Raw genomic sequence first — 21,407 nt, 5'->3', positions numbered from 1 at the left:
ATTGTTTCATTTTATCATTTTTGGTTTTCCATAGAAAGATGTAATCAGGTAATCAGAGTTGCAATTCTCAAAGTAACAAAGGTTAAGTTTCCAGACTATCACAAATCAGACTCAACAAGAAAAGTTGTTTGTCCCATATTTGCCTGAGAAGGCTCCAAGGGAAACACAAGAAACAACAGTGCAAAGCCTTGTTTGTTTCATTTTCTTTTTGTAAAAATGACTTTTGCCTACGCTCAGTTTTTGGAAGTTGTATGATGCTAATTTAGGTATGTGTATATATCATTAAAATTTTAGTGTAGATCCTTCTCGGCACACATAAAATATTCCAGACATGTGAAAAAAGGAAGGAGGCAAACATGGATCCTCAGAGGCATTAGTATAACAGTGCTCCTGACCTCTAATAACTTGAGGTTCAAGTCCATCTCTGTTCCCTGTCACTCTCCAACATCCCCCGCTTTCTATCACTATCCTGTATGAACACGTTAGGTTAGAACCAGAAGCATTACATAAAAGACTACAAAGAAGCACTGTTTGGCTCAGTTTGAGAATCAGGTAACCATTAGCTTTGTTGTGATAAATAAAATTGTTTGAAGGTGGAGACTTTGTCCTGGAAGTGTTTGTGCTAAAGTTGAGTATTGGTGAAGTAGGATGGGTAGTTAGAGGCTTGGGTTAGATGACCTCCAAGCCCTTTTAACAGCAAAGTGAATCTGTAAGATTCTTAAATCAACATTTCCTGGCACACAGCTATGGACATAGCGCTATGCTGGGTCCAGGGCAAAGAGGCATAAATCATGGTCTTTGTCCTTTACAGACTTGGCAGCCTAATTGAGAGGACTAGACATGTCATGTGTATGTAAAATAATAGGAAAACTAGCACAAAATAACAGAGTAGTTTTTCTACCCCTGGAACTGTCATTGAGGATCATTGATTACAGGTTAAATTCTTAGCAATTACAGTATTTATACAGCGATGTAACACCCAAGGAATTATTCTAAATAGGAGTGATAGACAATTTATTTCTATTAGGACACTGCCTATAGAAAAAGAAAGATGAAAACCTGGGAAAAGGAACCCTAAAAATGTGGAGTTTAATGAAAATTGTATTAACCTATAAAAGCATAGTATATAATTATTACTCTTAAAATATTTACATATAATTATAAAAGCTATGATATCTGAAAAACATTAGCATAAGAAATAATTTGTTCTTAATTTGTAAGTAAATTAATTTCGGTGTCATAAGGATTCAGTGATTTGTTTTAATGAATTATTTTCTTGAAGATAAGTTGCTGGTGTCTCCTGATTATTGAAAACTATGCCAGAAGCTTTAAAAAGCTAATTTTCCTCAGATCTTTGGAACTTTCTAATACTTCTTCCATGGAGAGAATAGAATGTTTTTTGAGTAATTCTCATTTCCTACAAAGTATATAAACCACCTGGAGTATCTTATAAGAGCCATACAGATTAATATTTTAAATATAATGATTCTTATATATATTACTTTTTGGCTATGAATACTATGGTAATGAAAAGAAGTTTTTGAACAAAAGCTACTTTTGGCATCTCAAAGCTTTGAAAAGCTTAGGAATAAACAAAACAACATATTCCTGTGAGATATGACATCCAAATTACTTTTCTTACATTTATCACCCGAAGGTTGAGAATTTCTTTCTAAAACGTAGCTTTAATATATTATAGAAATGTGGTTTGTCTTCTGCTAGAATAGTTATTTTTAAAAATATTTCCAGATATTGTTTATTCCATGTATATTTGATGCCTTAGTTAGGACTTTAGTTGCTAATAAAAGCAACTAACTAAAATTAGCCAATTCAAAAAGAGGGATGTAGGTGGAAGAATGTAACTGAGACTCCAGAAAGAAATGGTTCCTGGAACTGGAAGTTGTTCTGAACTCCAAGAAGTTCTCTCTCTACTCTTTGTTGTCTCTGCTTCGTCATGAAGTGCTATGAAAAAAACCATAGTGAAGCACACTGCTTCTGTTTTGTTTCTTTATATAGACCAAATTTTGTGCTTCTTCATCCACATGGCATATTGTGACCACTCCATAGATCCTGGGATATACATTTTACAACTAAAGCCATGTAAGATATTAACTGGCTATTCTTGATCTCAAGTTCGGTTTCCTGAGAGAAAGGATCTACTCCCGATCCAATTAACTATAGCTAGAGGGGAAAGATCACAAAATCTCCCAGTAAACCTGTAACCACACATGTACCCACCCTTGGGAAAATGAGCAGAGGGGTAATAATTTTAAGAGAAATGAGAAGGGAGAGGATGGCTTCCAAGCTGGACAGAAACCCAACAAGGTTTATTATGGTCATTACTCTAGGAATTTATATATATTCTATGTCTCTGTATTTACTGAAAAAGAGGATTTCTTATTGTCATAATTCTACAAACTAAGTATTATCATCCTCACTGTAAAGTGAAGAAAATGGGATTGACAGAAGTTAAATTACCTGCCTGAGGTAGTGGCTGGTGAATGTCCATACATGGATTCAAATCCATGTCTGTGTGTCTCTCAACCCTGTTGCTTTTTATGTTACCTCTCTGTCCTCATCTGGGCTTTCCTGAAACAACATATACAAAAAGCTTAGATCTGAGTTATTTATTTGAGAATATGCCCCCAGGAAACAGATTGTGAGAGACAAAAGAATGGTCCTGAGAAAGAAGGAATCCAAGGAAAGGATCCAAGGATCCTCTCAAGTAGGCAACCATTACAAGTATCTGCTCCAAAAAAAAAAACCCTGCTCCTTGATCCCATGGAAGCTTCTGAGAACCTTAAAAAATATATCTCAGCATTGGCCACCCTGAGATCCAAATGGTATGAGGCCCTGTCCCTCAGTGTCAAGGGTGATTTTGCAGGCTTTCATAGCTCCTTTTCCACATTGTATATACCTAAGTGCCATGTGTTCCAATAAGAATCTTCTGTCACATTAGCATCATAACTCTGGTGCTGGTTGCCTAGCACAGGCCAAAGCAGGGTACTGTCAGGCTTCTGGGCCCTACTAGAAGTCTGTGTAGGACTGAGCCCCATGGTAATGTCTGAAATAAGAGCCAAAATGGTTTTGTTTTTGTTTGTGTTTGTGTTCTCGTTTTGAGACAGGGTCTCACTATGTAGTCCAGGCTGGCTTTAAACCCTCTGTGTAGTTCAGGCTGTCCTCAATCTCTTGGCAATCCTCCCACCTCAGCCTCCCACATGCTGGGATTACAGATGTGTGCCACCACATCTGGCTCAATAAGAGGCAAAATTGAGAACACATGAACTATTGCCCAGGATGCTCTAAGACACACATTGACCAGTTATAAATGAGTGAATGGAATGAAAATTCTGAGTGTTACCACTTATTCATTCATTCATTTATCCATACGGTCACCAACTACAGTAGTGCCAGGTGGTATATGATATGAATCTGAGTAAGTTTCAGATACTAAAGGAAATAAAGGTATGATATTATGTAATAATAGGTGCTTCAATAAAAATTTATAAGAGGCAGTAGATGTATAGAACAGAGACTCCCTCAATGCATTGTATGTGCACATGCAGGCATGTGTTGAAAGGTCATATGGTTTTCTTAGAGCTTAGTCCTGAAAGGTAAATAAAAGTTAGCTGTTTGGGGAGAAATGTGAATACCAATTATATATTCAAATTAAATTTTAATATTTTGATATTGTTTCCTGATGTAATCACTGTATTGTGGTTATGTAAGAATATGCCCTATTTTTAGGAGATACTGAAGAATTTAAGAATGAAGTGTCATCATGTGTGCAACATACTCTCCAGTGATTCACCAAAGTGTATATGCACATGGGGGGACACAGCAAATGGGCACAGATGTGGCAAAATGTCAGTGAAAATGAGTGAAGGTTATACAGTTGTTTATTATTCAGTCATGCCTCAGTACCTGACACAACTGGTTCCAGGACCCCTCACAGACACCAAAATCAGAGGATGTATAAGTCTCATATAGAAAATGGCATAGTATTTACTCATTGCCTATACACATCCTCCCCTACACATTTTTCGATTTTTATTTTTTATTAGTACATGTTCACCATACATAATGATTACATTCCTTGAGGAGAATCAATTCATTCTCCCCTACACTTTAAATCAGTTCTAGATGACTTATAATACCTAAGTGCTATGTAAACAGTTGTTATTCTGTATTGTTTAGGGAATCATAACAAGAAAAAACACTGTACATGCTCAGTACAGATGGATTTTTCTCTGAATATTTCCATACCAGGTTGGTTGAATCCAAGGATACAGATCCTGGGGATACAAAGGGCAAATTGTACTAATCTTAAAACTTCTTGAACTTTTACAAAATAAAAAAATGGGAAAATTAATTGAGGAAGAAAATTGAGTAATACGGGATGTGCTTCTGACAGGGACACCAAGGCATGAGGTTGCTGTATTAGCCACCTCAGTGTTGCTGGGACAATATACCCAACATATACAACTTAAAGGAGAAAAGGTTTATTTTGCCTCATGGTTTCAGAGGTTTCAGTCCCTGGTCAGCTAGCTCCAAGGCAGATGCAACATGATAGAGAAAATCTGCCCATGGCAGCAAGAAGCAAAAAGGGTTGGAAAGGACCAGAGGTAGAAGAAGGAGGATGCAAGCAGGATATAGCATTGAAAGGCACATCTCCAGGTACCTACTTCCTCCAGTGGACCCCTACCTCCTAATAGCCTAATCAGCTATGAACTCATCAATGAGTTAATCCATTGATGAGATTACCACCCACAATACATGTGTCTTTGAGGGAAACTTCATATTAAACATAACAGATGCTTAGGGCTTCTCAAGTGGTTAGGTATGACTGGAATAAAATGCTTATGGTAGAGAAATGGCAAAAGTAAGATGAGACAGCAGTGAGCTATGCTGGAGTGTCTGGGCTACATCCTGAGGATATAGGCAAAACTGAATGGTTTCATGCGTCTTTCATTTTTTAGGAGTTCCCCTTGGCAGAAGTTTAACTAGTATAAAGTGGAAAGGAACAAAACTATGGCAGAAAGATCAGTCCATATGTTATTACAGTAGTTAAGGTGACAAATTCTGCAGGCCTAAAGGAAAATAGTGCCAAAAATAAAGTCAAAAGAAGACACTTTTAAAACTACATAGGACATGTTGTGGTTTAGATCTAATATGCCTCCCAAAAGTTCCTTGTGTCGAGGCTTTGGGGGAGTGGTTGGATCTTGAGGGCTCTTTACTTCGTCAGTGTGTTATCTATTGATGAGGTCATAATACCATTATTGGAAGATAATAGAAACCTAGGAGGTGGGGCCTTTGAAGAGAGTGGGTCATGGGGCCATGGCCTTGGGGGTCTATATCTCTTCTCTACCCCGTCTCTCTGACTCTTTCCTTCTTCACTTCCTGGCTGCCATGAGCTGAGCAGTTTTTCTCTGACAAATCCTTCCACCATGATGTTTCTGCCTTGCCAGAGGTATAAAGTAATTGAACCAGCCAACCATGGACTGAAACCTCTTTAAGTGTGAGGCAAAAATAAATCTTTCCTTGTTATTTTCAAGTATTTTTGCCATAGTGACCAAGAGCTGAGTAGAACAGAGCAGAATCAATAGGATTTGTCAATCAGTCACACTTAGTTGGTTCAAATCCCCACACTGCATACAAAAATTACCTACAGTAAGTTTGTAAGAAGACTAATATGGCTCAGTTTGGTGTGCTGAATCTTTTAAATACAAAAGAAAAGGAAATCTTGTGGAGGGATAAACTCAATATAGAACTTTTTTAGCCATGAACAAATAAAAGAAGGGGATTGGTTTATACATAAGAGCATGTTTATCTTTTATCACTATAGCTCTAGTACTATTTGCAATATAGGAGTCATTCAAAAAAAATTTTTTAATTGCGTTTAGAAATCAAGAGAGTAAATGGTAAAATGCATTCTTCAGTTGCTGCTATTCAGTGGCAATATGCTGTGTATTTTGTCAATGTTTTCTCCCTGAGGGCTGAACATTTGGTGAACATCTGTCTGCTAACGCCTGTTGGGCTGGTTTACATTGTAGCCTAAAATGAGCACATGCCAAGATAGTGCCACTTAAGGTACCTTCACTTTTTAAGTAATCTATCAGATGTGTCTAGAATCAGTTATGTTTTCCACCAGCTTTTCAATTGTCTCACTTTATAAAGTACCAGTATTTCTACTTAGTAAATTTAATACATGAAATGTGAATCTAAAGAATTTGTGAGTTAGCAAACATTAATATTTCATATAACATGAATTTTCTAATGCAAAACTTGCTCCCATGCTAAACAGCAAGAATAAATATAATACTGAAGCCAAGCTTGCTTGTTCATTGTAGCCAATCAAGCAAAAGAAGCAGTGGCCTGAGTGTCAGTAGAGGGCCCTCAAGCATAGGAGTAACTCCTCTAGTGGGTGACGACCTGAGCAAAGCCAAGTGAGTGATAGGCAGTTATTAAGAGAGAATCCTTACATCAGGGAAGTACAAAAAATATCAGGACTCAATGTAGGTTTTATGTCCAAAGCTATGTATGTATGTATGTATGTATGTATGCATTGTTGTGAGACAAGGTATTGCTGTGTAGCCCAGGCTGGCCTTGAACTCACAGTGATCCTCCTGGCTCAGCCTCCCCAGTGCTAGGATTAAAGGCATGTGCCACTACACCCAGCCCAAAGCCTTTCTTATATATATATATTTTTTTTGTTAAATTCTTTAATTGGTACATTGTAGGTATACAACACAATTACATTTCTCATTGGGAATTGTACCTTTACATAATGCATCTTGATTCTTATTTTTTCCCCATTCCTAGCCCTCCCTTCACCCCCTCCACCCTTCCCTATTTACAAAGACTTTATTTCCATTTTTTCCATTTCTCAGCATTTTTCCTTTCCCTTCTTTCCTTTCCCCTGCCCCTCCCACTACCCCTACCCCTTTGGACCTTTTCTTCCTATTTTGCATTATCGATTATTCATTCTAATCATTGGTACATTTTAGGTGTACAATATAATGACATTCATCATTGGAGATTTGCACCTTTACAAAATAGTCTCTCTTGGTTCTTATTTTTCACCCTTGCCCAGCCCTCCCTTCAACCCCTCCAGTCCTCCCTATTTACAAAGATTTGGTTCCTATTTTTCCATTTTCTCATATTAATCCCATTCCCTTCTATCCTTTCCTCTACCCCTCCCACTTCCTTCCCCTTTGCTCCTTTTCTTCCTATTTCACATTACCTATTATACATTTTAGTCCTTATTTACACTTTCAGTTTCTCACACCAGAAAAACTATTCAATATTTATACATGTGTGTCCTATTTATTTCACTTAAGAGTATCGCCTCAATGTGCATCCACTTAGCCATAAATGTCTCTAATTTCTCATTTTTTATGGCTGAGTAGTACTCCATTTTATTTAAAAAACCCCACATTTTCTTTATCCAGTCTCCAGTTATATTATTATGACAAAATACCTACGATAATCATTTTAAAAGGAGGAAAGGTTTATTTTGGCTTAGTTTTAGAGGTTTCAGCCCATGTCACTTGTCCCCAAGCCTGTAGCAAGGTAGTACATCATTGCAGGAACATTTAGCAAAAGAAGCCCATTCACTTCATCGCATCCAGGAAGCAAAGAGAGAAGGGAAGGGACCAGAGTCCCAATATTCCCTTCAAGAGCACACTTCTAGGGCTGGGGATTTAGCTCTGTGGTTCTGCCACCTGCCTTCCAAGTGCAAGGTCCCAAGTTTGATCCCTGGCACAAAAAAAAAAAAAAAAAAAAAAGAGCACACCTCCAATGGCCTAGTTTCCTTTTACTAGGCCCCACCTCCAAAAGGTTCCACTCCCTCTTAATTGTGCCACAGGACCCAGCTTTAGATACATGGGCCTTTTGGGGACATTTGAAGTCCCAGCTATAGCAATACCTTTCTCTGGTCCTTGTTATTCATTGAAACTAAAATTTCATGACACAGAAAGAAAGAAGCCAAAAGGGTTTCACCCTGACCCTTTATCCACTATCAGGATCAATGTTTGATGGTCTTTTTTTCTTTCCTTCTTTCCTTCTCTCTCTCTCTCTCCCTCCCTCCCTCCCTCTTTCTTTCTTTCTTTCTTTCCTTCCTTCCTTCCTTCCTTTCTTTCTTTCTTTCTTGCTTGCTTGCTTGCTTTCTGTGCCAGAGATACAAACCAGAGCCTTGAAGGTGGTAGGCAAGAGGTCTGCCACTGAGCTACATCCCCAGCCCAATGTTAATAGGGAGCACTTCCAGCTCTCTGCACAATGTCCTTTGCTGTTCAAGCTTAGCACTTCCAAGAGAGAGTAGTTCATTTGATCTTAGGAACAGACCCTGAGGAGTTTGTCCACAACCTGTAGCAAAGCTCTGTAGGCATCTGCTTCCACAGAAGGATGTCCTGACATTTTTATGTGTCCCTTAGTGTAGAAATTTTAGGTCCTGAGTGACATCATAACTCAGTGGAAACACTGAAAAGAAAGCAAGTAAAGAACTCCCATAAGAATTTTGCAAACAGTACACACTTCTCTTATTTTGTTACAATGCTTATAATTTATATTTTGGGAAAGAGGTACACAGATCTTGATATAACTGGTGTAATAGTTACTGCTTATTATTGAAACATTTTTAAATGAAAGGGGAAAATATACTAGGGATGGCAGAGAGTCTCCCACAACAGTTGCTAATGTCAGTACTTAAAAACTTGAAACAGGGCTGGGGGTATCACTCAGTGGTAGAGCCCTTTCCTAGTTTGTGTGTGCACTGCCCTGGGTTCCATCCATCAAAACCAGATAAAACCCTAAACCATAATGGTGTTTTTATTGCAAATTCTCTTAGGAAAATACCTTAGTTAAGGCCAAACAAATGATGAAACAGAACTTCCTATTGTGGATTGAGAGTTATTGTCTCCTAAATATTGATGACTAACTCTTGTCTTAATTAAAAAAAAAACTGCTAGAGTCCTATTTGTAAAGACCGTTCCCCTGCAGTATTAGTCTGCTATTGCAACATAATGCTGTGTAACAAACCAACCCAAACTCAACATGTACTTGTTCTTCTACTCACAGATCTTAAAGCTGACTGAGGTTGAGAAACTCCACTTCAGGTCGTAGGTAAGATCTACTCAAATGAAAATAGCTTTGCCCTATACTAGGTTTATCAGATTTTGTTACTGCACTCAATCATTAAACTTTCACTGAAAATGTTTAGCAACAATATTTTTCATGAAATGACAGAGTAAAAGAAGAAAACATAGCTAGAGTCATGCCTTGCCTGTAGTGAGTTCTTAAATAATATTTGTAAAAAGAGTAAAACAACGAAATATAGAAAAATCAGAGACAGCAACATTTTTGGAAATTATAATACTTAGGAGCAAACCTTGGACAAAGCTTGACAAAGCTAGACAGCAGGCCCCTTTTGACCAATTCCCTTTCCTGTCCATTGTGGGAAGAATATTCCCAAAAGGATTCCAGGTTTAATATGGTGGATCAAGCACACTTTTCTATGCTTCCCTCCTGAAACCCATTACAGTGATGGTAAAGGAGTAGAATGGGCATGAATATGTTTAAAACAAAAGAATAAGGGAAAATTAACAACAGAAAGCTGAAACCTACCTATAAGTGTGCATAGTGAAGTAGGAGTAGGAGTTGAGAGTGTAGTGTCAAGAAAGGCCTTCAGGGATCTCTGAAGGTGGCTTCACAGTAGGATTGAAAACTAAAGAATTGATGAGAAGGTTACATGGAGAATAATCTGTCCACATAAAATTACTCTGTTTTACCAGAAGAGAAAAATAGTTTATTCCGAGCTAAATATGGGTGTTCATAGGCCAGGAACACAGATTCAAGTTACCCTGAATGACATAGCCCACCATGGAAGCAGTTATATAAACTTTTATTTATTTATTTTGCAATTACAGATTGATTTGATTTCCTCATATGATAATATCAGCAGTGTATAATAGTTTGTATATATATTTTGTAAGTACAATATTGTGATGTTTTATAAAATATGTCAGTGCTATATTTCATATGATAGGCTTATACAAAACTTTGGTAATTTTTAAAACACTGATTATGAGAAGAGAAATAATTGCTTTACCTGCAACACTGTAAGAATTATTTGTTACAGTAACTTCTGTTTTTTGTGGTTTTTTTGGAACCAGGGATGGAACTCAGAACCTTGCACTTGCCAGGGAGGCACTGTGCCGCTGAGTTAAATCCCTGGCTGGTAACTTCTATTTAACTGAAGAAAATAGGACATATTCTATTCCTTTTGAAGATACACTTTTAAGTGCAGTTTAGTTTGTTGGGTTTGGGGTTTGAGATGGTTGTTTGTTTTTATCTTGTTTTGTAGAGCACAATATAAGTAAATTGAATTTAAAGTTTGTCTATTTTGGTGATAATTACAAAAATGGATTTAGCCTATAGCTAAGTGGATACCCCATTCACAAGGATTCCAGTTTCTTCACCCCCCTTACCTACACTCACTACTTTGTCATTTTGGTTTTTTCTCAGAACTAGGGATTGAACCCAGGGCCTTTGCACTGAGCTATATCTCCTGCCTTTTTTTTTTTTCTTGAGACAGGATCTTACTAAGTCATTAGTTGCCCAGGTTGGGCTTGAACTTGCCTCAGCCTCCCAGAGTGCTGGGATTACTGGTATGTGCCACCACACCCACTTATTTGTTTGTCTTTGATATACCCATCCTAATGGTTGTGAACTCCTGGTTTTGATTTATATGTCTCTGATGAGAAGTGATGTGGAGCACCTTCTCATATGCTGCTTGGCCATTTGTACCTGAATTTTGAAGAAATGTCTGTACAAATCCCTTATCCTCTTTTTTGGGGGGGAGCAGGGGCTGGGGATGGAACCAGAGACTTGGACCTGCTAAGTGCATAGTCTGCCACTGAGCTTTACCTCCTAGCTGCTGTCCTTTTTTTTTTTTTTTTGGTACTGGGGATTGAACTCAGGACCTTGCACTTGCAAGGCAGGTGCGGTGCCACTGAGCTAATCCCAGCCCATGTTGTCCATATTTAAAATCAAATTATTTTATTTTTTACTGTTGTTATTGTTGAGTTGTTGGAGTTCTTTATATATTCTGGATATTAACTTCTTATCAGATACATGATTTGTAAATATTTTCTTTCATTCCATATGTTGCCTTTTTACTTTATTAATTGTGTCCTTTGATACACAGAAGATTTTTAGTTTTATATAGTCCTGTTTGTCAAATTTTTGCTTTTGTCTACTTTTAGTTTTGATGTCATATACAAGAAATTGTTATCAAACCTAATGCCATGAAGATTTTTTCCTATGTGTCCTTCTAAGAATTACATAGTTTTAGCTCTTATGTTTGTATCATTAAGCCATTTTGAGTGACTTTTGTATATGAGGTAAGATAAGAGCCTGATGTCATTTGTTTGCCTGTGGATATCCAGTTGTCCCTACATGACCCTACATGACTTGTTGAGTCTTTTTTCACACCAAATAGACTAGTCCCTTTGCCAAAAATCACCTAACCACACACTTAAGGGTTTATTTCTATGCTCTGTATCCTGCTCCATTGTCTGTCTTTAATCTCTATCTGTGATGGTCGGGAGCTTTCCAGCTCAATTATGACATTAATATGGACCTTCATCTGAAAGCATACATTCTTTTTTTCTTGCTTTGGCCTTGACCTTTTGCTCTTAAGTTTTTCCTGGTCCGATTCTTAGTTCCTGTATCTATTTTATTAGGCTGCAGCATTTATTCTTAGCATGTGGAACCACAAAGCCTTTACAGATAGAATGAGGCAGCACATCCATCGCATAATTCATTGGTCAGACACAAGCAGTCAAAAGTTCATAGGCATGGATTTACACCTGGAACCATGTGAGACAGGAGCTGTGTGTCTCTGTTATGATTTATATCTAGTTGTCCCCGATGAGCCTCACGCACTCATAGGTGGGATTTTTGGAAGGCAATTGGATCATGGGGGCTTTATAGCTAACTTGCTTTCAGGAAGTGGGGTCCAAACAGAAGAGGTGGTCACTTGGGGCTGACCTGAAAGGGTGTGTCTCCCTCCCCAGGTGATCCCTTCTCTCTCTGCTTCCCAACCACCATGATGTGAACAGCTTTCCTCTGTGGCAGACTCTTCCCCCACACTGCTTCTGCCCTGACGCCGGCCAACTATGGACTGAAACTTGTAAAAAAAGTTAGCCAAAATAAACCTTTCCGCCTTTAGTTTGTTGATGTTGGGTATTAGGTGCCAGCAACAAGATAGTGACTAAAACAGTCACATATGTGGGTTCAAGTCGCAACCTCTGTGTGGGAGACAGAAGAATAACTCCAAGGGGGGCAGAGCAGAACATTCAAGGTGATCTGTGCTTTGACTGGTCTTCTAAGGAACATTTATTTTTGGACTGATAGGCCAGAATTAGAGAAAACAGAGTTTTCCCTCAAAGAGGGGAGCCATGTGAGACTCCCGTGAGAGGAAAGACTGGGCCTGGCCCAGACTGTGGGCTCTGATTGGCTGAGGACTTGTAGACTGGCTGAGTGAGTAGGTACAGTGGAACTAGCTCATGAAGGAACTCGAATGAGGAACTGGAACCTTAATCTTTTTTGCTTTCCTGCCCACCTAGGGATTTAAAGACCACATCCTCTACCAATGCTGAGTTTTCAAACAGAGGATTTATTAGTTTTTTTCTGGACAAGAATATTTCATAATGAATTGCATATGGTAAATAGAAGTATTATTTCAGTTGCATATCTGAGTATGTACATTGGGTCACAAGGCAAAATTTTTTTCTTTCTTAGAATCATATAATCAAAAAAGTGAAAGGCACTGATACAGAGGCAGCTTATGGTTCTGTCATAGATGAAATATCTGGAAAGCCCTGACTTTGAGCCACACCAGAGCATGTGACAGCACTGTGAAGTCTCTGAGCTGGCAACACACACGTCTCCGTGCTCCAATCCCACCCGTCCTGTGTGGATCATGGTGAGATGTACCATCTGAGGGCTCTTTTCTGGACCCAGCTTCCTGCTCTGGTAGGTCCTTCTGTCTTCCCACCTGATTGTGAAATCATTTCACATGGTAGAAAGAGTATATGTTTCAGACTCAATTGGACCTGATCTGAGTCTTGGGCTACCCACTTAAGTAGCCAAGTTGTGAAGCCATTCTGACCATCAGTTTACTCTTCTCTAAAAGAGTTGAAAAACAGAATAATACCTACCTCAAAGAAGTATGATGAGGATTTAAAAGAATATATGTCTCCTTTGATCAAGCTGTGTTCTACTTGTAGTTTATCTGTTAGTTTTCATATGTGCAGGGATTCACGTGGATGGCTGCAATCTTGTTTATAAAATTAAAAATTGGGACAGTTCAAATATCTAATAGGAAATTGATTTGGCTCAAATTATGCTGTATCGGTAGACTAGAATACAATATAGCTATTAAGAAGAATGAAGTAGACCCACATCCCCTGATGTTAAAAGGCATTTCAGCCCCTCCCTTCCCTCCCTTCCCTCCCTTCCCCCCTTCCCCATCTCCTTTCCTCCCTCCCCCTCCCCCTCCCCTTCCTCCTCTCCACCTTCTCCCTCTGTCTCCACTCCCTTTCCCGCTCCTCCCCCCTCCTGGCTTCTCCCCCTCTCCCTTCCCCTCCACCCCCCTCTCTTCTCCCTCCCTTCTCCCTTCCACCCTTCCTCTCCTCCCCCTCCCCCATCCTCCCCCCTCCCCCTCCTCTCCACTCCTTTCCTTTCCTTCCTCTCCCCTCTCCCTTCCGCTCCTCTACCTCTCTTTCCTCCCTCCTCCCCTCCCTTCACCTCCCCCTTCCCCTCCCTATCCCTTTTTCCCTCCGACTTCCTCCCAGCCCTCGGAACAGGCAGAAATGCACACAGAGGCCCCTTTTCCTGTCTTGATGGTACTCTATTGTCTACATTTGCTTTCCACAAGCCTGACCTCTCTATCCCAGTCCCTTCCCCCAGCTCCTGGAGACCCCCAGGGTGCCTGTGAGTATTGTCTTCCATCCACAAATGAGGTGCAGGGGCCCCTCCTCCCTCCTGTTCCTTGTCCCTTCCCCTCCCCCTTCCCCTCCTCTTCCCTGTCCCTTTCCCTCCCCTCCCCCACCATCCCCTCCCCCTTCCCCTCCCCCTCCCCCTCCGGTTCCTCTCCCCTTCCCTCCCTCCCACTCCCCCCTTGCTCCCTAACCTTCCTTACCTTCCTTCTTTCTCAGCCCTCAGGGAATGGGCAGAAATGCACACAGAGGCCCCTTCTCCATCCCCATTGTGCTTTATTGTCCACACTTGGTCTCCATGAGGCCAGCATCCCTTCCCCTGTCCCCTCCCCCCAGTTCCTGGGGCCTGTGCTTCTCTGCCTCGGTCCACTCCCTAGGTGGAGGTGGAGGTGGATGTGGAGTCCATGGTGGAAGCGGAGGCTGAATTGGAAGCAGAGGCAGAGGCAGCAGGAGCCCCTGAGACCGCTCTGTCAGCCCCAGGCGCAGGGTTCTCCATAGGCTCAGACTGGGGGCTCAGGCTCGGCTTCGGGCTCCAGGTCGCAGCTGTCCCTCTCCCTCATCACTCTGTGGCACAGCACGAGCACCATGCGCTTGCGGTGTCGGCTGGGGCTCTCTTCCAGCACGGAGACCACCTGGTCGATGACCTTCTGCTTCTGGAGGACAGGACAGGGGAGGAGAGGACAGGAGAGGCCTGGTCAGTGGGGGCCGCGCTGGGCTGGGGGCCGCCCTGCCCGGCCCTGGGGGAGGAGGAGGAAGGGCTGGGACCAGGAGGGCAGGGCCAGGCCGGGGACACGGACAGGGACAAGAACAGGACACAACCCGGGTCCTCTCACCCTCTCGGCCTCTGCGTGCTGGGCCTCAGCCTGGGCCGTGCTCTCCTCCGCCCTCTTCCTCTTGGACCTCCTCTTGGAGCTCCTCTGCTCTTCTTCCCCCTGCACCATGGGCTTCTGGGTGTTGACCCGAGTGACAGCCCGCTTGCCCTTCTTCCCGCAGTCTTCCTCCTCCGTGGCTAAGCTTCCCACCTCCGGGCCAGCCCCACTTTCTTTTCTGAACCCTGCTGCAGCTGTGGGAGCCGCACCCTACCCTTGTTACCCCACCCAGGCTCTGCACCAGCCAATGGGAGCCCTGGGGAGGCTCAGATGTCACAAACTCCTACCCTGACACCTGGGGTGGGGGTGGGCGGACACTACCATGTGCTCCAAACTCACCTGCAGCCCTTTCTCAGCTTCCGGTGTTCAAGTCTCACTGCACACATGAGAGCCCCGAGCGAGCCACCCCTATTACTCCATTCCTTAGCCCTCCTCATTATGTGCCATAGGAAATCCCTCCAGGCCCTTGTGGACCTGGAAATCAGCCTGCTTTCCCCTACAATTCAGTCATATGCACCTTGGAAGCCGCCTACTCCTTGGCTAAAGCCATGCTACCTTTTAATCCCACCTGCTTTGCTCCTGTGGCCACTTAGAATTCCTCAGTTTCCTGACCCCTAGGCATACCTTCCTCCAACAGGGTGACACTGGCCTCATTGCCTTTGGGAGATCATAGAACTCCACATAGAAAAACAAAAAATAAGGCCAACAAAGGAAACATGACCAGCGCCACTAGAGTTTTGCTTCCGGTTCCCCTGCTCACCTCACACACAAGACAGGCCACCCCACATGCTGTCCTGAGATCCAGACACAGCAAACCGGTACCATTCATTCCAAGGACGACTGTCCAACATGGTCTAGGAGAACAATGCTATCAAGGAGAATCAGTCAGCTTCCATTACTGTAATCACATAGCAGAGGCTACTAGCTCATAGAAACAACGGGTTTATTTAGGCCCATAATTCTGGAAGGGCCAATCCAGGGTTAAATGGCTCCATGTCTTCTGACCTCCGGTGAGGGCCTCCTATCATGGTGGAAGCACGTGGGAGAATAAACTGCTCACCCATTGAGCCAAGAAGCAAGGAGAGAGACAGAAATAGACTGGGGACCCATCACTGCCTTCAAGGGAATACCCTCAAAGGCCTAAGGACTGCCCATTGCGCACCATCTCCTAAAGGTTCTGCCACCTTCATTACCACCATCCCGGGAAGAAAGCATTCAACATTGGTGCCTTGCAGGACACAGATCCCATCCAGAGCACAGTGCATCTGTGTCTTACGAACCCAAGGGTGCCCAGTGACTACTTCTTCCCTTTACTTAAATACTCACAAACCAATTTGTAAGTGGTTGGGGCGGAAGTACAGGGTTCCTTCCTGCAACCAGTTGTCAGAACAACACCCTGAAATGAACAAACAACAGAAAACCCACACATGCTGACTGCATCAAATACAGCAGGTCAAAAATTGATTAAATGTATTTGAAATGAAAAAAAAAAAAAAGATATTTCAGTACTACTTAGTGGAAAAAAACAAGTTGCAAAACCATGATACCATTTCTTAAAATACAGTCATGTGTCACTTCACAATGGGGATACATTCTGAGAAATGTTTCATTAAGTGATTTCATAGTCATACAGATACCAAAAAGGGTACTTAATATCATGTGGGCTGGCTAGGACATTACTAGACTATATAATCTCAGGGGACTACCATCAGATAAATTTTTATAGGCAGAATTAATGTTGGTCCAAGGGTATACATCTGAGTAATAATTATTATTACTTTGCACTAATTTACATTAGTGAGTGTATGAGCACTCCCCCCATCTCTCACTTACAGAGATGGTGCTCAGCTTACAATAGTTTGACTTACTGATTTTTTTTTTTTTACTTTATTATGATGTGAAAGCATACACATTCAATAGAAAACATGCCTGGAATTTTGAATTTGGCCCTCTACCTAGGTTATGGATGTGCAGTCCCATCTTCTGTTGTGATGCTGGGCAGTGGCAGTAACTGTAGCTTCCAGTCAACCCTGTAATCATAAAGGGAAATAACTATGACTCTACAGTATGTTATATGCCTAAGCTAGGATGTATGGTAAGCTAGATATATTAAATACATCTTCAACTTATGATATTTTCAATTTAGGATGGATCTATCAGAACAGCCCTATCATAAATTGAAGAGGGTTTGTATTGTATATTACTATTATTATTATTATTTTAAAATCTTTATTAATATCATACATGAACAATGGATCTCATTGTTTAATTGAAGGTGAGCATCTGTTCATTGACACCACCTATTTGTAAATGTCACACATTTTCTGCAGACCTAACAGGAAAAGCTGGCTTAGATTTAACAGTCCTGATTAAATAGTAATAAGGGTATGTTAATATGCCTAAAAATGTGGTGCACAATAGAACACTGAAAAAGAGTAGAGAGAGAAAACAATGCAGGTGAGTATATTTCTGGTTTCATTTTTGGACATCCATGCAAGGATCAGAGACAGGTTTGATTGTGGCTCATTTGCATGTACAGAAATCTATAACTGTGACTGCTGATTCAATATGCCTCTATTCCCCCACCTGTCTGAATTGAGTCTTTTAGTCAAGTTTTTCCAAAACTACAGACATTGTCTCTATTATTCTCTATGCACTTTTCCCCCCACTGAAGTCTGGCATGATACTAATTCAGCATCTGGAAAAGCTGCTGCAAGTTTACTGAGTTTGTATCCATCACCTAATGGTGCCTCAGAGGCCTGAGGGATTTCGTGGAACTCTATTTCAGAACCACTCCTTGACACACTCATGTTTCAGACTTTACAACGAAATATCTTTAAACTGTGGCAAACCGTGGGCCAAGCTAAAATGTAAAAAGAGTGTTCAGATAGCTTTGCAATCAGTGTTTTGGTGATCTCTCGGTTACTTCTTATCTGTTAGTTGTCATTTGTAGAACATCTGTAACTTAGCGTATGTGAACTAGAAAGTTTCTTCCAAATGCATTATTTTTCCCTTTCAGAAGTGGTAGCCTAGATAGTTGGGAAAACCTTCCAGAAGAGAGAATGTCACTAAAGGGGCACAGGAGAGACTATGATGATGTGGTAATAGGGACTCAGGTGAAGAAACTCAAGGACTCTTTTTCACCGTTTAGAATGTCTTTGCTGATTTCTTCATGTCACCACACACAGATATTGAATTTAAGGAATGTGATTCTTTCTGACTATCCAAGCATCAGAATTCACTGTTGAGAACATTTTCCCTCATTTGGTTTGGTTTGGTTTACCTCAGTGCCAAGGATTGAACCCAGGGCCTTGTGCATACCTGGCAAATGTTCTATCACTGAGCTACACCCCTAACATCCATCACCCCATTCTTTTGCAACCTCCCAACCCTAATGGTTCTTTCTCTCTCTCGTTTTTTTTTAATCAATCAGCTTTTAACCCCATGAAGTTTATGTCTTGAGATTTTTGTCTTCCAATCACACAGCCTTCATAACTAGTTCATTGTTTCCCTTTTTAAATCAAGCAAATATGCACATAAAAGTGCACATGCAGGCTTCTTGTCAACCAAGGCAACCAGCATGACCTCATAAGTGTGAACTAAGTAAAAAACAAAGGAATATAATATGCCAGTTCTTCTGTGGGTAAATATGGTCTCATCCTCCCCTCATCACAACATTTATCTTCTTTATATTCCTAAAAAGGGAAGGACCCTGGGCTGGGAATGCCTCAAGTTATTCCTCTATATGGTGTGAGTTCCCTTCATTCTACCCCTTTGCCTTTGCTGTTTAGTTTGTAGTTGGCCATGAAAGAGGGTCAGTGGTTCCCATCTCAACCCCCACCTGAAAACAGAATTTTTTTTCAACTTTTCTGGTGATGGGAGCCCCAAGTCAGGAGCTGTCTGCAGAAAAGAGCCTGGGGAGTGGTTGCTTGGTCCCTGGTACTGCAGCACAATGAGTTCCCTGCTTGGGATCAGGCTGTTAAGACCACATGAGGATGAGCTGCTGTAAAAGTGCCGGCCTGTTCCTATTTAGGTTACCAGAGCACGTCAATCTACTGACAATTTGCTTTAACTTTAAGTAAAATTTTAAAGTTATAAACACCTGGCTTACTTTTTAAAAATTATTATAGGTGAGATGGTGCGGGAAAAGGATATAGATTTGGGAACTACAGAAGGCATCCAAATATAGGGAGAAATAACACAAGTTTATCAGAATTAGACATGTTTGAATCTGAATTCTAATGTCACCAAATACTTGGTTATATGGCCTTAAGAAAATTACTTTTAAATTCTGACTCCCTTTTCTGGGAGTGGGAATTATCCTAGCTTGCAATCTTATGAATGTTTAATAGTGGCTGTGAAAAGGCCCAGCATATTGCCAGGCACAAGGTCCCGGCTGGGTAAAAGTTAAATTGCCTGTCTCCTTTCTCAACTCTTTTTATATCACATTGTATCAGCACCTCCCATCCTGACTGTGGTTAAGGGAAGTCCTGATGACATGGTGACACTGACCCCCAGGAAGTGACAGTCCACAGGGGCAGGGGTGATATAGAAAACAGGTGATTGTAACTTATTCTTAAAAGCAAGTCACCCAAAGGCTGGGGATTTAGCTCAGTGGCACCATGCCTGCCTTGCAAGCGCAAGGTCCTGAGTTCAATCCCCAGTACGGGGGGGGGGGGGGAGTAAGTAACCCTGAGCCACCCAGCCTGGCCTCTTAGGAAGGCAGGAAGAGGCTCAGGAGTTTTCTCCCCATCCTTGGAGTTTCCTCACCTAGCTGCATTGCTATCTCAAGGCAGCCAGAGGAAACAGAGAGTGGTTCCTTCCTTGATTATCTGTAGGGCAAGAAAAACGAAGGTGAAGAGAGCCTCTATTCTCCTGCCTCTGGCCTGTGCTTTCCTCCCCCTGAAGTTTCTCTGTAAACTGAAGCTTCAGTTCTGACAAATGAAAGCCAGCAGACCCAAGTCTAGGGTCCCAGCAGCAGCTGCCCTACTTAGGGCCAAATGCCCTTTGTGAGATAACTGCTGTTTTTTAGCTTCCTTGCCTACCTCCCTGGAAAGGAGAGAATGCTCAGTAGCTGATCACACCCACTGTGGCCCCTACTCTGGTGAGAATTCTTGAGCATCCAGTGATACCATCTCCTTGTAAAAAAAAAGAGAGAGAGAGAGAAAGAAAAGAAAAGAAAAAAGAGGCTTGTAGCCCCTTTAAGATCACAGAGCATCAGCAGGGTTTAAAAAAAAAAAAAAGACAAAAAACACTGAGACTAGAAATGAACAGCTAATGAGAGCAGAGACTTCAGGCTGATTGTGATCTGAGGCACTGACACAAAACAGTGTCCACTGCTTCAAGATCATTAAAACGAGCTTGGAAAACTGCAAGGGAAATAAAGATGTTCAGTCCCTCCCACGGGAAGGCAGGGTGCTGTAATGGGAGAATGCATGAGTTCAGAGGCAGGGAGACCAGATCCCTCCCTGGTTGTCTTTGGATATGTGACATAGCAGTGATAAGGGAGCTAGGACTCAGGATAGCAGTTCTTGCTCCTCTATATCTTAAGGTCTTGCTACACGCCAAATGCCATTATGTTCTCATAGATATTATCTCCCAACAGTCCTATGCAGTAGGTACTATTATCATCCCTACTTTGTATATGAAAAACCTGAGACTCAGGTGGGGGGGGGGTCCCCCATTAAGTTTTTTGGTACATTTTAGGCATAAAATACGTTTACGTACATCATTGGGATCTTGTACCATTACATGATTATCTTGGTTCTTATTTTTTTTTTCCCCTTCCCCTGCCCTCCCTTCAACCCCTCCACCCTTCCCTATTTGCAAAGATTTTATTTCCCTTTTTTTCCTTTTCGCGTATTTTTTCCCTTCTTTCCTTTCCCCTACCTCTCCCACTTCCCCTGCTCCTTGAGACCTTTACTTCCTATTACACAATATCAATTATACATTTTTAAAATTAAAATATCAAGACCTAGGAGACATTTCACAGATTTTGCAGAATTTAAAAGGATATAGAAAGCATATTTCAAAAATCTGTTTTGAAATAAATTTCACAACTTCTAAGAAGTACCTTGGAAGACAAATTAATGAAACTAACTCTGGAAGAAATATAAAATTTGAATAGCACCTATTAAAGAAAGTATATTCCTAGCTTGAAAACCTACCTATATGACAAAAACAGGCTCGTATACATTTTAACTGATAAATTATATCAAACATTTAAAGCAGAAAAAAAAAAAAGGAACACTTTTCCCCTCATTTTAGGAACTCAACATTGTGCTAATCCTAAAACTGGATAAAGATAATAGAAGAAAAAAGTATGAACATAGATAGAAATTTGTTTAACAAAACAATCAGAAGTCAGATCTGGCAGTATGTAAAACGTGGTTTTAGTATAGGGATGGCAGTGTTGGGTCAGCATTGGAAGATCCGCCCCCAAAAGTCATCATTTTAACAGAGGAAATGAGACTCAGGTTTTAAACGTTGTGCCCACAGTGGAGCCAATACCACTATTCTCAATCTAACCTCCTTCACC

The 21,407-nt window shown here is 41.2% G+C and overlaps 2 protein-coding genes across 4 annotated transcripts in view; one reads left to right on the top strand and one right to left on the bottom strand.

The window, feature by feature from the left end:
• The window catches only part of LOC147821679 (uncharacterized), a 130,597-nt gene that overhangs the window by 85,391 nt on the left and 23,799 nt on the right, over positions 1-21,407 (top strand). The window lies entirely within an intron of this gene.
• The window catches only part of LOC147821678 (uncharacterized), a 96,713-nt gene continuing 89,542 nt past the window's right edge, over positions 14,237-21,407 (bottom strand). The window contains exons 5-8 of one of the 3 annotated variants that reach the window (XM_087199521.1): positions 16,825-16,899; positions 16,196-16,265; positions 15,630-15,737; positions 14,238-14,653 (exon numbers count right to left, since the gene is read on the bottom strand). In XM_087199521.1, the coding sequence (XP_087055647.1) occupies positions 15,695-15,737; positions 16,196-16,265; positions 16,825-16,899 (188 nt within the window). In that variant the 3' untranslated portion in view covers positions 14,238-14,653; positions 15,630-15,694. Of the gene's footprint in view, positions 14,654-15,629; positions 16,266-16,794; positions 16,900-21,407 lie in introns of those variants that run through there. The other 2 variants (XR_015446662.1, XM_087199522.1) reach the window with 2 other exon arrangements.

Source organism: Heterocephalus glaber, unplaced genomic scaffold, assembly GCF_053883595.1.
Source record: "Heterocephalus glaber isolate CG9 unplaced genomic scaffold, H.glaber_assembly_v1.0 deba00001720, whole genome shotgun sequence".
Lineage (NCBI taxonomy): Eukaryota > Metazoa > Chordata > Mammalia > Rodentia > Bathyergidae > Heterocephalus > Heterocephalus glaber.
This window is presented reverse-complemented; position numbering and strand designations above follow the sequence as displayed.